Below are 17,081 nucleotides of genomic sequence, written 5' to 3' on the forward strand. Positions count from 1 at the left end.
TTCCTTTGTCTCTCGATGCTACCTTTCTTGACCTTAGCTCTGCCCTCAGGGAGGCCCTTGCTACTCAGTGCAGCCACTTCCATCCTTCCCAATCTCAAACTGAGTGGAAAAAAAGGAATTTTCTTTCCTAGTAGTTCCAGCAAAAGTCCTGTGTCTGACTCATTGAGATGATTTGGGTCATATGTCCATCTCCTCCTGGCCAGGTCTGGTCCATAGTCCCTTCTCAAAACCTATGGTTAGTGTGGCTTGGAAGGTAAGTGGCTTCTAGAAAAAAAATGGAGTGGGGTACGGGGTAAATAAAAATGTAAGTGTCCCTTGAGGGCAACCATGATGTGTGTAAGAGCTGGGATGTTTATAGCTGCAGGCAGCAGAGACCACCACACTTAGCTACAGAGACCACCAGCTTAGCTACGGGGAAGCCCGGGGGGTTGGTGGTTTGGTGGTTAGGGTATCCCAATGAGCTTCCCTGGTGGCTCAGTGGTAAAGAATATGCCTACAATGCAGGAGACAGGGATTCAGTCCCTGGGTTGGGAAGATCCCCTGGAGAAGGAAATGGCAACCCACTCTAGTATTCTTGCCTGGGAAATCCCATGGACAGAGGAGACTGGCAGGCTACAGTCCATGGGGTCGCAAAGAGTCGGACATGACTTAGCGACTAAACAACAACGATGAGATCATCTTTCCATCTCTCTGCTCAGCAACTAGTGTCAGCCCTGAGATGGCTCTCAGTGGCAGTCACTTTACAGATGAGAAAGAGAGCCTCTTATCCAGTCACAGGACGGAAGTTCTTGCCTCCAGTCTGAATGGACCCGCTTATGGTCCACATGCCTGCCTGGACCAGTAAGCATCACCCCAAGAGTGCCATGATCTGACGGACTTCAGCTGGGGTTCCTGAGCCAGTCCCCGTGAGGAGGATGGCTGGCCAGGATCTCCTTATCCAGTTAGGACCCACCCTAGATCCGATGGTCTTCTCTAAAACAACTTGATCCCCCAACCCAAGGGCGTGGGGGTGGAGTGAACACAGGGAGAGTCCGCCCTGTGGGTCCTCATCTCACGACCTCCCTCCTCCGTGCAGGGGTCCTGTGGCTGTCGGTGGTCTCCGAGGTACTCTACATCCTCCTGCTGGTGGTTGGCTTCAGCCTCATGTGTCTCGAGCTCTTCCACTCCAGCAATGTCATCGACGGGCTCAAGCTCAATGCCTTCGCAGCTGTCTTCACGGTGCTCTCAGGTAAAGCAGGGGGCCTCGGGCAGTGGGGGAAGAATACACAGAACCAGTCCTGCACTCAGAGCAGAGGAAAATGCAGGGGGGTGGAGCCACCTTCGGGCTAAGACCTGATTGGCCCCCTCCCGGTGACTGTGGACCAATCACTTCTTTTCTCTGAGCCTCAGTGTTACAATTTGTAGAGTGGGATTTGTCTGCTTCCTTATGTTTACTGGTGTCTTGTGTGCCAGGTTGGGTGCTAAGAAGTACCAGGGTTAGAGTAATGAATGGAAACAGACAGTTGCGGCTCTTGGTGAAGCTTAACACATGTGGGACAGAGAGAGGGTTAGCTGGAGATGTTTCCAGGAGATGAATGCCGCACGGCGAGGTGATGGGTGGGATGTGTGCGCAAGGGAGAGGGGGGTGGCCATGATAAAGGCCAGACTGTGGTGTCCTGGAGGATGTGAAAGGGGAACGTGTTGCGGGTGGCGGGCACATTGATTATCTGCTTTAGCTTATTGCCCTTGAGACATCCTTGGGGAGATGGCCAGCAGGAAGCCAAATGAACAAACCCATCTGGAAGCTCAAGGGTAGGGGCGGGGTGAGCAGAGATCTTGGGCAAAGGTCAGGGATTTTGAGGGTTTTAGGAAGAATTGGATGGTCGGCGGCGGCAGCCCGACTCCAGGAGCTGGAGACAGAAGACTCCAAGGAAAGGTCATTGGATTAGGTGGCCAGGTGCCCAGAATAGCTTCAGCAGATCCAGGCCATAAGGGGTTAAGCTGGGAGTTGGCCAGAAGGGAGTGAAAGGAGCCTGTAAACCATAACTTCAGGAGGCCTGACAGATAGAGCCGTGGCTTGGCTGTGTACGACAGCTATTCCTCAAAAGCCAAATGTAAATTGAATTTCTATAAATCTAATCCTATTCTTCATGCACTGGAAGAACTCTCTGTTTAATGAAACCGAAACGATGAACCTTTAGGTAAGGGAAATAATCGGCCCCTAATTGAGGTATGTATATATAACAGAAAGATCTCTCAAAGAATAGGGAGCAGAATTCAAGAAATTATAGCACGATCCATAGATCAAAACATGCGCATCGTCATTCCCAGGATGTGGGCAATCTAACTGAAATAGTAAAGGGAAGAACAGAAAATCAGAGAGAGCCTCACGGCACAGTGTTGATTTCGGCCCCCTGCTTACTCTGTTTTCAGCTATTCCAGATCGAGAGATAGTTTATTCTTTTTTGCAGTTGTTAAATGCATTTATTATGCCTAAAATCAGTTTTCATTCATGGTTCTTTTTCTCTTTTAATGTTTTATTCATTTATTCAACTGATGGCCTGCTGGGCTCCAGGGAAAGTACTAGGTTTAGGGGAGTCAAAGAAAAAATGATTCCATTGTTGCCCTCCTGAAGTTTGTAATCTTGGAGAGATATAGACTCAGAGATACAGACTCATTAAAAGATTGTAACTTGGTGAACTGGGTGGGGTGAGTCCTGAGGGGCGGGGCGGAGGTGGGGTGGAGGGGTGGGAAGTGGGCAAGAGGGGGGAACCTACGTTTGCCTAGGGGTGCGGATGGGTGGGGTGGGGAATTGGGCAAGCAACCATTTGAGCTGAGACTTTGGAATAAACTTTGAGTTTGCTTGATAGACAGCTTGCGTGCATGCATGCTGGGTGGCTTCAGTCGTGTCTGACTCTGTGACTCTCTGGACTGTAGCTTGCCAGGCTTCTCTGTCCATGGGATTCTACAGGCCAGAACACTGGAGTGGGTTGCAGTGCCCTCCTCCAGGGGATCTTCCCGACCCAGGGATTGAACCTGTGTCTATTATGTCTCCTGCATTGGCAGGCGGGTGCTTTAAACTAGGTAGTGGTAAAGTACTTTACCATCGGGGAAGCCCAATGGATAGCTTGGGGAGGGCATTCTAGTTGGAGAGAAAAGCATAGGAAAAAGCCTAGTGAGTTGTCATATTCTGGCAACTTCATGTAGTTAAAAATGATGGGAGTGTGGAAAGTCAGGTGAGAAGGATGATGAAAGATGAGGCTGGAGAGCCGGGAGAGTGTCTTGGTGCCTTGGAAACGTCTGTAGAGTTTATCCTACAGGCAATAGGGAGCCATTGAAGAATCCAGAGCAAAGGGTGATACAGTCAGGTTTGCATTGGAGGATGAGGATTCAGGGTGCAGCATGGGCGAAGTGGAGCAAAAATGGAGGTGAGGAGACGGGAAAGGAGGTGAGAAAGGGTGAGTCCCCCAACCCTGTGCAGTGGCCCTGGGAACGAGAGATGAGCCCCAGCGCCCTCCAGTGAGAAGTCAGCAGGGCTTGCAGACTGATTAGGAGAGGTAAGTGGGAGTGGGTGACTGTGGAAAAACAGAGCCTCTAGGTCAGGGGTTCCTAGTGTGGAGTCCACAGACTTGAGGGAGTCTATGAACCTGGATGGGGGGGAGTTGCATCTTTATTTCTCTTAACTTGTAACTGACATTTAGAATATCTTTTAAATATGAAGGGAGGCAACACATCACAGTCGTGGGTGGCACCTGTGACGTAGCCACCAATAGGAACTGCAGTTTTCATATCACCCTATGGTTGTGCAGATATCTTGCAAGCACTCCTTCAAAAGGGCAATGCTTCTTAGAGCTTCCGCCGAATCTTATCTAACATGGTAATGAAGGCGCGTGTATATTATGATACAACACATGTGTTTGTGTATTTTTCTAATGGTATTTCAATATAACTGGTTTCTTCTGTAATCTTGTTATTTTATTTTCTGCAGCTAAAAACATTATTCTGGGGATGGGACCCTAGGTTGAGATGACCAGACCCCTTGATCTGGGCTGGCATTTGGCTGGGACAGAGTAAAGTAGTGGTACCATAGAGAAGGGGCAGGTGGGAAAAGAGCAGGTGGAAGAGATGATGGGTACATTCTGAAGAGGCTGGGTGTCAAAAGGAGAGGAGACATCAGCCCACATGTCCTACCAACCTCCCAGAATCCTCCTCGCTGGAATCCATCTTGGCTGAGTGATGCCACCAGGTAGAACCTGAGCTAGAATGATTGGCCAGAGACAACCCAGAAACTAATCCCATCATAAGAAAACCCGTGACTTCGAGAGTCACATGGCAGAGCAGTTCTCCTGGGTTCCTTTACCCTGCTGCTCTCCACCCGGGCATCTCTTCCCGATAAAGTCTCCTGCTTTGTCAGCCTGTGTGTCTCCTCGGACAACTCACTTCTGAGTGTTAGACAGGAGCCCACTCTCGGGCCCTGGAAGGGGTCCCCCTTCCTGCAACACCGCAAGATGTCCAGCTCCTTTCTTTGTCAGTGGCTTTATCTCTCCTTTTCTTTCTCTCTACCAGGCATTGAAGAATCCCCTCCATTATCCCAAGCATCCATCCCTCCCCTCAACCTGCTTACTCCAGTCACATAACAAAAGCTGGCAGCCAGCCCCAGGCAAACGTCTCCAGTTCTACAAGCAGCCTCCTCGTGGGAAAGCAAGTAGGGGGCTTAGGGGGCTCTTGCCTCTACCTTGAAGAGCTTATCAAAGTTTTCACCCCTCAAAAATACCCCAGTTTCCTTTAGCAGGGAGTCCGACTGCGAAAGAAAATAAGATTGTCTTCGTAATTTCAGGCAGATAAACAATGCCGGGCTCAGGGAGGTTAACTAATTTGCCCAAGGTCACACGGCTGGTCAGTTGTGGAGCTGGGCTTAAACCCCACTCCTGCTGGCTTCAAAGCCCTCTGTTTGTTTTTCAGGATCGCAGTGCAGGAGTGAACCCATGGGTGGGGAGGGAGAAACCTTTTACATGCTCAGAAAACAGTATCTGAGAAGGATGTAGCAGCCAGATCATGTGATAAGCAGGTGGTGGGGAGAAAGGAGTCTGTATTCATGCCTGTGTTCAGTCGCTAAGTCGTGTCTGACTCTTTGCGACCCCAAGGACTGCAGCATGCCAGCTTCCCTGTCCTTCACTATCTCCTGGAGTTTGCTCAAACTTATATCCATGGAGTCAGTGATGTCATCCAACCATCTCATCCTCTGTCGTCCCCTTCTCCTTCCCTCAGTGTTCCCCAGCATCTGAGTCTTCCCCAGTGAGTCAGCTCTTCGCATCAGGTGGCCAAATTATTGGAGCTTTAACTTCAGCATCAGTCCTTCCAGTGAACAGTCAAGGTTGATTTCCTTTAGGATTGACTGGTTTGATCTTCTTGCTGTGCAAGGAACTCTCAAGAGTTTTCTCCAGCACCACAGTTCAAAAACATAAATTCTTCAGCGCTCAGCATTCTTTATGGTCCAACTGGGAGAAGATAAACCTAGGAGAAACAGGAGACCAAGAGGGAGCCAAGCCCTGACTTGCCTGACCTGGAGGAACCAGAAAGCTGGTTTTTCAGGAGTCCCTTGAGAACAAGTCAGCTGGGGAAGGATGGGGAGGTGGAGGTGAGAGGCTTGGAGGAAGTGGGTGGGCTTCTGGTTTGCTCCTCTGGGAGAGAAGAAGCAAGCAAGCAGGATCAGGGAGAGTCCGTCAATTGAGGCCATGTGGGGAGAGGGTTGGGTTCTGATGCTGCTTAACCAGCTCACACTTGAGGGGTGCTCAGCTCAAGGTCAGTGCTTCTGGGGCAAAGGAGAAGGAGGAGGTGAGGTGGCCCCTACTGGAACCAATTATTATAAATAATTGTGATAAAGAACCAGTGGGGGACTTCCCTGTTGGTCAAGTGGTTAAGACTTTGCCTTCCAATGCAAGGGACAAAGGTTTGCTCCCTGGTCAGGGGCCTAAAATCCCACATGCCGTGGGGGGAGCTAAGCCCATGCACTTCAACTACTGAGCTCACGCCACCACTAGAGAGAAGCCCCTGAGACAGAACAAAAAGCCAGCGCATGGCAGCTAAGCCACGATGCAGCCAAATAAATAAATATTTTAAAAAATGAATCGGTGGGTTAGGGTTAATTGTAATAACCAAAACTAACTGAGATGCCAGGTTGCACCAGCCCTGGGCTGACCTGCTGCATGTGTTGATATCTTTATGCCTCAGTGTTCTTGCGGGAGGGACTAACATTATGTCCATTCCACAGATGGGAAAACTGACTTGCCGGCAGTCACACAGCTAGTCAGTTGCTGAACCCAGAGCCTGCCACACAGGGTGCTTTGAGCAGGGCTGAGGACTTCAGATTGTCATTGGTTATTATTATTGCTAGTATTCTTCCTGCTACTGCTAAGTCACTTCAGTCATGTCCGACTCTGTGTGACCCCATAGACGGCAGCCCACCAGGCTCCCCCGTCCCTGGGATTCTCCAGGCAAGAACACTGGAGTGGGTTGCCATTTCCTTCTCCAGTGCATAAAAGTGAAAAGTGAAAGTGAAGTCACTCAGCCGTGTCCGACTCTTCGAGACCCCATGGACTGCAGCCCACCAGGCTCCTCCATCCATGGGATTTTCCAGGCAAGAGTACTGGAGTGGGGTGCCATTGCCTTCTCCGAGTATTCTTCCTAGCTGTCCCTGAATAAACTGAGGGGTAGATGGTGGCCCCAGGGGCCAGCCCTGTTTGAGTGAGGCTGGGATGGAGGGATCTTGACTCTACAGCAAACCGAGGAGTAGTGGGGCCGGGCCAGCAGGGATGTGTTCAGATCCTGCGTTCTGCAGGAGGGTGTTTGTACAGAGCGGTCACCCACCGAGGGCTGGAGGCAGGGGCTGTGATGGTTGGCTCTCTGGTTCAGAGCCTGGAGCTCCCCAAGCTTCTAGGTACCCACAAAGGGCTTAAATTGTGACTGCTTTTAGAATCAGAAGGAAAAAATAGAATAATAATGAAGACATAAGAATGAATCTAGACTGGATTATATTTTTTATACCACTGCCATCATAAAATGTAATTTTTAATATTTATTTTATGGAGGAACAGGCCCTTGAAGGGAAAAGTGCCTGGGGCCCATGAAAGTCATAATGTGGCCTTGAACTGGGCTATGGCTTTTCTCTGTCTCTCAGGATGGAGCAAGACTGATGCCAGACAGGGTGGGGGCAGGGGCAGTATGGCTCCAGATGCCAGGTCCCCCTGCCCGCCCGGTCCTGTGGTTTTAGCTGAGGTGCTGGGCAAGATGGAGCTTCCTCGGCCCTAGTCTCTTCCCCCATTGGCCAGGGTTTTGTATCTTGGAGGGGATGTGAAAGCAGGCTAGAAGATGTCTCTTCTTCCCCAGTTCCTCTGAAAGATGAGGGTGATCTACTTAGGAAGGAGAGAAAGTCATTTGGAGAATTCCTACATCATCAGGCTAACAACGGTGGGCTTTTACTGAAACCTGCGCTGGCATGAAGGGAAACAAGTCTGTTTCCAGGAAATGATGAGACCTTGTGGAGAAGTCAGCAAGCGTCTATTTTGTTAAGTATCAAGAAAAAGAAATTTTGCGACTAAACAAAAAATGACCAAGGATGAGATAGCTCTTTGAATCCGGGAAACTAGAATCTTATCTTTTATGTAATCTTGGCATATTTGCTTTCATCATAAAGTGTATATTTCACTGCACAGTACATCACTATTAAGCCTGTATTTAATTTCTTAACCTTCATCCATGTTTGAGAAATTATTTTGTGACATTATATACAAAATGTATGATTTGAAAATAGTTTTTTTTTTTTAAATACAGAATGTCTTCAATATGAAAGGGAACTGAATGGGGTATGATGGGAATGGGGACGTTTTGATGCTTTTGTGACCAAAAACATACAGAGCTGGTGGGCACTTGGGCTTCCCAGGTGGCTCAGTGGTAAAGAATCCGCCTGCAGTGAGGGAGCCGCAGGAGATGTGGGTTCAATCCCTGGGTCAGGAAGATCCCCTGGGGGAGGGCTCGGCAACCCACTCCAGTATTCTTGCCTGGAGAATCCCAGGGACAGAAGAGTTTGGCAGGCTATAGTTCATGGGGTTGAAAAGAGTCAGACGTGACTGAAGGGACTGAGCATGCACACACTGTAAACCACCGTTGTATTTTAGCGTGAGTTTCCTGGGAAAATAATTCCACCAACTATCCCACCTCTTAGGCCTGTCCTAGAAGAACCCTCTGCCTATAACTCCCTTTGTTCCTTTCTTCTGCCCTGACCAGACTAGGTCTCTTGCTCATAGCTGAGACAGCAAGTACTTTTGTGTATTTTTGTGTCTAAATATGCAGAGGCTCTAAGAGAAATGAGTGTTTCCATATTATTAAAAGTTTCTTTTGCTTGAAAGTGACCAGAACCCAATCATATTAGCAGAAGGAAGAAAGGCAGGTGGGAGAAGATGATTGAAGTATATTGATTTCATGTAAATTGAAGAGTACCGAGTGCGTAGGCTTCAGGCATGGCTGCATCCAGAAGATCATGTCGTCAGGAATCTAGCTGTATCTCCAGACTCTGATTTCTTTTAGCTTCGGTCTCAGTCAAGCCCATGCTATGGAGACAGGATGGTCACAAGTGGCTCCAAGCTTAGATAAGACTCCAGAAGCAGAGAGAGCTTCTTTCCAGTACAAAACTCCAAGGGAGACAGTGATTGGACTAATGAGATTCATAGATTTATTCCTGAACCAGTCCTCATCCTGAAGGATGAAATACTCTGGTTAGCCAGATCTGGGTCTCTATAGGCGCACCTGTGGTATGGGCTTGGCCAAGGACCAAGCAGGACTAGTATGCAGGGGTGGACAAGTGGTTGCCCAAAGGCACTGCTGCTGCTGCTGCTGCTGCTAAGTCGCTTCAGTCGTGTCTGACTCTGTGCAACCCCATAGACGGCAGCCCACCAGGCTCCCCCGTCCCTGGGATTCTCCAGGCAAGAACACTGGAGTGGGTTGCCATTTCCTTCCCCAATGCATGAAAGTGAAAAGTCAAAGTGAAGTCACTCAGTTGTGTCCGACTCTTAGTGACCCCATGGACTGCAGCCCACCAGGCTCCTCCATCCATGGGATTTTCCAGGCAAGAGTACTGGAGTGGGGTGCCATTGCCTTCTCTGGCCCAAAGGCACTGGTTGATTGCAAATCCTAGTGGTTGGGAGTTGGTTGACTTGTCAAGTTGGGAGATTATTAACAGTGGAGCTGAAGAACTCAGAGCCCCAGGAATGGTATAGGTCTTCATTTGGGTTCCTCCAGAGCAAACCCTAAGGTGAAAATATGTGTACAAGTAGTTTATTTGGGAGGTGATCCCAGGAAGTATGGTGGGACAGTGAATTTGTAAGACAAAAAGGCAGGAGGGCCAGTAAAGGGAGTGTGGGTGGGTGGGTGACCTCTATGGGCAACTGGGATTCCTCCTGTTGGGGACCCTCTGAGAGACTGTGTAGGACAAGGGAGAGGAAGCAGTGGAATTTACTCACCGGCTCCCATCCACCACTGGCTCCGTCACTCCTGAGTCAGCACCCCACCCCTTTCTCCCCTGAACTTCTACCCTTCTCCACCTAAGAAGAAAAGTGTTTGAGGAAGGAGGTCACCTACACTCCCAGGAGCTGCCAATCAGAGCTGCAGGTGACCCCTGGTGTTGGCCAGGGGTGAGGGGCGAGGACAAACCAAGGCAAAGGGGAGTACGCTGACATTAACTTGTGCCTTGCGGTGCAGATCTGATGCTATTTGCCGTTAGAAACCATGGTCCCAGCAAGACTGTCCCACTGTACAGGTGCCAGCTCTTAGTTCAGGGAATCTTCAGGCCACCCTTACCTCTGAACAGCTGACTGCAAATCGGTGTTCCCAAGACCCCTTTAAGTTTGGTTTTCATTAGGACTACTCACAGAACTCAGCAAAGCACTAAGGGTTATGGCATTGTCATAAAGGATACGAATCTGGGACCCTGGTGGTTCAGTGGTTGAGAATCCACCTGCCAACTCAGGAGACATGGGTTCGATCCCTGGTCCGGGAAGATTGCACATACCGCAGGGCAACTAAGCCTGTGTGCAGCAACTGCTGAAACCTGCTCACCCAAGAGCCCGGGCTCTGCAACAAGCAAAGCCATTGAAATGAGAAGCCCTTGCACTGCAGTGAAGAGTAGCCCCCATGCACCACAACTGGAGAAATTCTGCATGCAACAGTGAGGACCTAGTGCAGCCAAAAAGAAAACGAATTCATTAAAAATAAAATTAAAATGCATATTTTTTTTTTAAAAAAAGGACCAGCCAGGATCAGCCAAAGGAAGAGACATTGAATGAAAGGCCCAGGAGGCTCCCCGCACTTTGTCCTCTAACACTAACCTGGCTTGTGTCGTCCTCACCCCCCGAAGCCAGGTGTGTGAGGAACAAGGCAGCTCTTTCATTTCTGGAAACGATCTTCACTTTGATTCTATGCTCCCATCCTCCTGGGCTGGTAGCGGATTTATTGTCATATTTGAGGGGCTACTCTGTATTGGCTGTGCTACAATTGTCTGGACTCATGCAGTGTCTGACAAAGTGTCTTTGCCATCATCATTTTCATCAAACGGCCCAGACCCTGATCTGAAACGCTTGGGGCTAGAAGTGGTTCAGAATTTAAAACTTTTCAGATTTGAGGAGTTAAGGTAACACAGATCATCCATTGCGTAACACCCCAGTAGGGGTTAGGGCCGTACTCTGTAAGCAAATACAGCAAAACCCATGAGTGTTCATGCTGGGGGGATAAATAAAGATGGTCAACAGCCTCTTGTCCATTCAGGTCAGGCTGGACTGCTAAATGAGTTCAGGCCATGTCAGATTTTTGTGGCCAAGTGAACTATGAAGGAGGTTTTAGATTTCAGAACGTCTGGGAATTTGCAATTGCAGACAAGAAATTATAGGTACTTGAATTGAGTACCTACTGTATGCCAGGCACCATTCTGAACATATTCCTTCTGTTGAACCCTATGATGGTAGGTGCTGTTATTATTCCCATTTCACAGCTGAGAAAACAGGTACAGATTTAGTAAGTGGCAGTTTGGGCTATTATGTGGGTCCATGCAGATTGCCACTGAGCCTCCTGTCCCTTCTGCTGTCCTGAGCCACTGCTGTCCACAGGGTCCCTTCTGGCCCCCAGGGCTCTTTGCTCGGGTCAGGAGGGAGATGGGAGAAGGGGGCTGGTGACCTCAGGGCCTGTGGTCTCCTCACTGCTGATAGGAGGTCTCAAGTGCAGAGCCCACAGGGGCCATGCAGGTGACATAACTGAGCCAAGCTGTCCAGATGTAACACAGCAGAGGATGTGGGCATGATGGCAAACCTGGAAGTGCGCACCCCCTCAGCACCCCAGTGTTGCCATGGAGGAAGATGCATGGCATTCAAGGAAAGCCAAAATCTGAGTTTTTTATGGAAAAATTGCCTGATTTTTAATTCAAAATGTTTTTTAAAACAGCTTTATTGGGATGGGATTTACATATTGTAAAGGTCACCCTTGTAAGGTGTATAAAGGCTTTTAGTAACCACCATAGAATCCAATTTGAAAATCTTTTCATCGTCCCCAAAAGAAACCCCATACCCACTGACAGTCACCCCTTATTTTCTGCCGGCCCCCGCCCCAGCTCTAGGCAACTACTGATGCCCTTCCTTGCTATCTCCATGGATTTACCTGTTCTGGACATTGTGTATACCTGGGCTCACCCACTCTGTGGCTTTTTACAACTGACTTCTTTCACTTAGCATGGTGTTTTCAGGGTTCATCCCCGTCGTAGGTTGTATCAACCCTGCGTTCCTTTTTGCTGTTGTTGTTCAGTGGCTCAGTCGTGTCTGACTCTTTGTGACCCCCATGGACTGCAGCACCCCCGGCCTCACTGTTTCCCAGAGTTTGCCCAAGTTCATGTCCATCAAATGGATGATGCTATCCAATCATCTCATCCTCTGCCACCCGCTTCTCCTTATGCCTCAATCTTTCCCAGCATCAGTCTTTTCCAATGAATCGGCTGTTCACATTAGTTAGCTTCCTTTCTATTGCCAAATGATATTCCATGGCACAGATATACCACATCTATTTCTCTGTCTGCCAGTTGATAGACACGTGTGTGGCTTTCACTTTTTGGCTCGTATGAATAATGCTGCTATGAACATTCGTGTCCAGGTGTTTGTGTGCACATACATTCTCCTAGGAGAGAAATTGTTGAGTTACCTTGTTTAAATTTTTAATTCAAAATGTTTTAAACCGTCGTGCCAGCTAACAAAACATCACTGCAGAACCTCAGTCTCCTCTTCTGCCCCTGCCACAGACCATACCACCTTTTTATTCCCCCCGAAAAAAATGACTGGAAGATTGTTCTTTCTTTCTGTCCCCCACTCAGAGGTCCCTGTCCTAATCTCCTTGGTAAATTAAGGCTTCTAAAGATTAAAGCCAGGAGGGAAGGATTTTGAAGATGGATTTTACTTTCCTCTTTGCTGCAAAACCTCTGGGACCAAAAAGTCCAGAGCCTCTTACCCCTTGAATGAAGCGAAAGGAAAAGGGAGAAAATGAAGGGGAAAAAAACATGAATTACCATCTAAAAATATTTCGCCATGCCTATTTGCCAAGTCATCATTTTGCATACTTAACGGTTGACCTCAAGTTGATACTTATCAAATGTATGGCTCTCCATGTGATGAAGTTTCATCTCCTTTAGAATTTAAAACCTAGCAGGCTTTTTTCTCACTTAGCCTGACTGGACCATTTTAGGGGTTTTTTTTTTAACAAAGTCTGTTTTTGTCATTTCTAGTTGGTATTTATCAAATGTTACTTTTGTAGAATAAGATCTAAACTCCTTCCTAAGACTACAAAATATGACCTTTGTTGTCCTCTCTAACTTTATCTCCTGCAACTCAGCCCCTCCTCACTGGTCCTCGCATTCTCCAAGCTTGGTCTTGCCCAGGCCTGGGGTCCCCTCCTTGGTGCTGCCTTCCCCACCCGCTCCTGGCTCATTTCTTCCCTCAGCCAGCTCTCCACTCAAATGTCATCTCCTTTAGGAGCTTTCACCACCCCCGGCCCCTGTCATTTCCACCCCCTCCTGCTTGTTTTTCTTAATGGCACATAATGCTTTCTGAGCAGCAACTAAAATGTGGCAGATACCAATGAATATTGGTTGAGTGGATAAGAGAACTTACACTGTCTGCTAATTCATTTACATGTCTGCTTCCCTATCTCTCCTCCTCAGACCAGGTTTTCTCAACGTTCTTTGCTGCATCATTCTTTTTTCTGTGGGTCTTTGTTGCTGTGTGGACTTTTCTCTAGTTGCAGTGATCAGGGGCTATTCTCTAGTTTTGGTGTTTGGGCAGTGATCAGGGGCTGCTCTCTAGCTGCAATGCTTGGGCTTCTCATTGCGGTGGCTTCTCTTGTTGCTGAGCAACAGTAGCTGTGGCCCACAGGCTTAGTTGCCTCATGGCATGTGGAATCTTCCCAGACCAGGGATCAAACCCACGTCCTCCACATTGGCAGGTAGATTCTCAACCACTGGGCCACCAGGGAAGTCCACTGGATCATTCTTTATTGTGCGTGGGGGGAGAGGGGCTGTCCTGTGCATTGTTGACCAGCAGCATCCCAAGCCTCTACCTACCCCAGATGCCAGGAATACCCCCCTGCCAAGTCGTGACAACCAAAATGTCTCCAGACATGGCCAAATGTCCCTTAGGAGGCAAAATCATGCCTGATTGAGAACCACTGCCCCAGATAATGGGTTCCCCAAGAGCTGTGAGTGTCTTCTTCACGGCTGTATCCCCAGGGCCTGGCCCTTAGAGCGTTCTCTTTGAATGTAGGCGTGCCTTGCAGAGGGAGGTTATTGGTATTGGAGCTTTGGGGTCTGCACCTTGCCTCAGTAGGACCATCAGGGACTCTGGAACCACACAGACTGGGTCAAACCGCAGCTGGATCCTGCTGAAATGGTGTGGTCTGGCGAGTTACTTCTAGCTGTTTGTCCCTGTCTGCACCAACACAAGATGGGTTTGGGTGATCAAATGAAATCACCCGACCATGCAAAGAGCCAGTGGAGAGGGTGGGCACATAGCCTGTTCTCGGTCTTGTTCGTTGAAAAGTTTGGGTGAGAGCAGCAGAACAGTGGGATCAGAGGGCTCTGCCCGTACGAGGAGGCAACCCTGTGTCCAGGTGTGTCCAGGGGAGTCCCAGTGTTGTTGTAAACAGGGCCCACTTCACTCTCAGAAGCATCCTGGTTCTGTTGAGAAACCGTCTAAACTGCCTGCTTACCCAGTTTGGCTGGACTGGGTGGGTGGGGATGGGGGCTGGAGCAGCTCTTGCCTTATTCTGTGAGTTTCTTCTTAAAAGAGTCCACATCATGGACTTCCTTCATGGTCCAGTGGTTAAGACTCCGCCTGGCAATGCAGGGGGCAAGAGTTTGATCCCTGGTCAGGGAAACTAAGATCCCACATGCCTCGAAGCAACTAAGCCCACGAACCACAACTAGAGAGTCCATGCCCCACAACAGAAGATCCTGTTTGCGGCAACTGAGACCCGATGCAGCCAAAAAAATGTCCGTATCTTTCTCTCCTCTTTCCTAAGGTAGAAATCACCCACCCCCAACGCCAGCCTTTCCCGCCGTCACTCCTTTTTTGAATTGTTCTTTTTCTTCTAGTCCAGTGCTTGATCTATTTCTGCTCGGCTTCTCTCAGCTTGCTAGAACCATCGGACTTCTTTTTTTTTTTTGACTCTGAGTTGCTGACTTTCATTTGGGCTTTGTTTTACTTGTGGTTGTTGCGGGCTGGGCAGCTGGGAGGGAGGCTGGGCAGGGTCGGACTGTTTGGAGCTGGGGGGACGGGCTCTGACAGCAGCCTGTCCCCTGGGTGTAAGTGTTAATTCCACCCTGGGGCTGACAGAAACATAGAAAAAGACTCTCTGAGCCTTTAAGGATGGGTGGAAAGCCCTTGCCCAGGAGGAAGCTGGATGACAGATGCTGAGGCTCCAGGGACACACGGCATCCATCCTTCATCCATTTCTCCTTCCGCAAATAGTCCTGGAGCCTCTGTGCCAGGTACCAGGAGAGCAAGCAGGTGAGCACTCTGCCCTTGGGGGCTTGTGTCTAGTTGGGGAGGCAGTGAATTAGCAAGTGGTTGGGACTGTGATGTGAAGAGACAGTCCCAAGGCTGGAGACCATGCCCTGTGGGGACTCAGGGGCCTTCCTAGAGGCCCTAAGGATGGGAGGACTCAGCTGGGGAAGGAGGCAGTGGGGGTGATGGGGGCAAGAGAGAGAGAGAGTGCTCCATCAGAAGGGCAGCAAATTCAAAAGCCCGAAACGTGTGGGATTTTGGAGGATCAATGAGAAGGTGGTCGTGAGAGGAGACCGGGGGGCAAGCGGGGCTGGAGATGAGTGAGACACAGAGGCCAGTGTTGCAAGGCTTGAGTTTTCTTAGCAAAACAAGAGGGAGGAAGCCAGGCTTTAGGGGTTTTCAGCAGAGAAGTGTCCCTAGAGGGGCCAGACATGGATGCAGATGCTCTGGGCAACAGTAGGGAAGTGGAAACTTGGGTCTGATGGTGACCTGCTATGGATGCCAGGCCAGGAAATGTGGGCCTTGCCCAAGAGCAGATGCAGTTGGGGACCTCTGAGGCTTTACGTGAAGAAGTAGTAAGGTTCGGGGTCAAGTTCTATGAAGATGGTTCTTGGGGTAGAGGAAGGGGCTTCCCTGGTGGCTCAAGGGTAAAGAATCCACCCACCAATGCAGAAGACAAGGGTTTGGTCCCTGGATGGGGAAGATCCCCTGGAGGAGGGCATGGCAACCCACTCCAGCGTTCTTGCCTAGAGAATCCCTTGGAAAGGAGCCTGGTGGGTTACAGTTCATAGGGTCGAAAAGAGTTGGATATGATGGAAGTGACTAAGCACGTGTGCATGGGGAGGAGAAAGGGGTGGACACAATCCAGGAGCCTCGCTGTGAGGCCGTGTGGACATCTGGCCACAAGGAGATGGTGGCAGTGCGAGCAGAGAAGGATGGGGGTGGACTGGAGAGAAGCAGGGTTGGCAAGACTTGGCAGTCTGTAAACCAGAGGGCAGGGGTGGGAGATGTCAGTGTGCCCCATCACAGCTGACTGTGATGGAGAAGTGGGGAGTCGTGCCCTGAGGTCAGGAAGACAGAGGGCTGCATTCTGGGTGTGTGAGGGTTGAGACAGGACCTCTCATGGGAAATGCTTGCTCGTCATGTCTCAACCTGTCCAGGGCTAAGAGGGCGGGGACAGAGAATAGAGGAGAGTAGAAAGCCCCTGATAATAAAAGAGATGGAGCTGGAGGCTGAGGGATGCAGAGGGAGATGAACAGACCCACTAGAATGCAGGGGGGACACACACAGGGAGAAAGAGATAGAGAAGAAGGGAGGAGACACAGCGAGAAAGCAGAGCAAAGACACCAACACTGACCCAGCCTCTGAGTTAAAGCCTTTGACTGTGTGGATCACAACCAACTGTGGAAAATTCTTAAAGAGATGGGAATACCAGACCACCTGACCTGTCTCCTGAGAAACCCGTATGCAGATCAAGACGCAACAGTTAGAACCGGACATGGAGCAACAGACTGGTTCCAAATTGGGAAAGGAGTACGTCAAGGCTGTATATTGTCAGCCTGCTTATTTAACTTATATGCAGAGTACATCATGCAAAATGCTGGGCTGAATGAATCACAAGCTGGGGTCAAGATTGCCGGGAGAAATATCAACAACATCAGATATGCAGATGATACCACCCTAATGGCAGAAAGCAAAGAGGAACTAAAGAGTCTCTGGATGAAGATGAAACAGGAGAATGAAAAAGCTGGCTTAAATCTCAGCATTCAAAAAATGAGGATGACACCCGGTCCCATCACTTCATGGCAGATAGACGGGGGAAAAAATGGAAGCAGTGGCGAATTTTATTTTCTTGGACTCCAAAATCACTGTGGACGGTGACTGCAGCCAAAAAATTAAGAGACACTTGCTCCTTGTAAGAAAAATTATGGCAAACCTAGACAGCATATTAAAAAGCAGAGACACCATTTTGACAATAAAAGTCAGTATAGTCAAAGCTACTGTTTTTCTAGTAGTCAT

At 49.2% G+C, this 17,081-nt stretch overlaps 1 protein-coding gene across 2 annotated transcripts in view; it reads left to right on the plus strand.

Moving 5' to 3' along the window:
* GSG1L (GSG1 like) overlaps positions 1 to 17,081 on the plus strand; it is a 255,354-nt gene that overhangs the window by 161,318 nt on the left and 76,955 nt on the right. Inside the window, exon 3 of one of the 2 annotated variants that reach the window (XM_070362262.1) lies at positions 1,076 to 1,228. The exons of the other annotated variant lie outside the window; for it this stretch is intronic. Coding sequence (XP_070218363.1) covers positions 1,076 to 1,228 — 153 coding nt within the window. The remainder of the gene's footprint in view (positions 1 to 1,075; positions 1,229 to 17,081) is intronic. 2 annotated transcript variants of the gene reach the window in all.

This window comes from Bos mutus, chromosome 25 (genome assembly GCF_027580195.1).
Source record: "Bos mutus isolate GX-2022 chromosome 25, NWIPB_WYAK_1.1, whole genome shotgun sequence".
NCBI lineage: Eukaryota > Metazoa > Chordata > Mammalia > Artiodactyla > Bovidae > Bos > Bos mutus.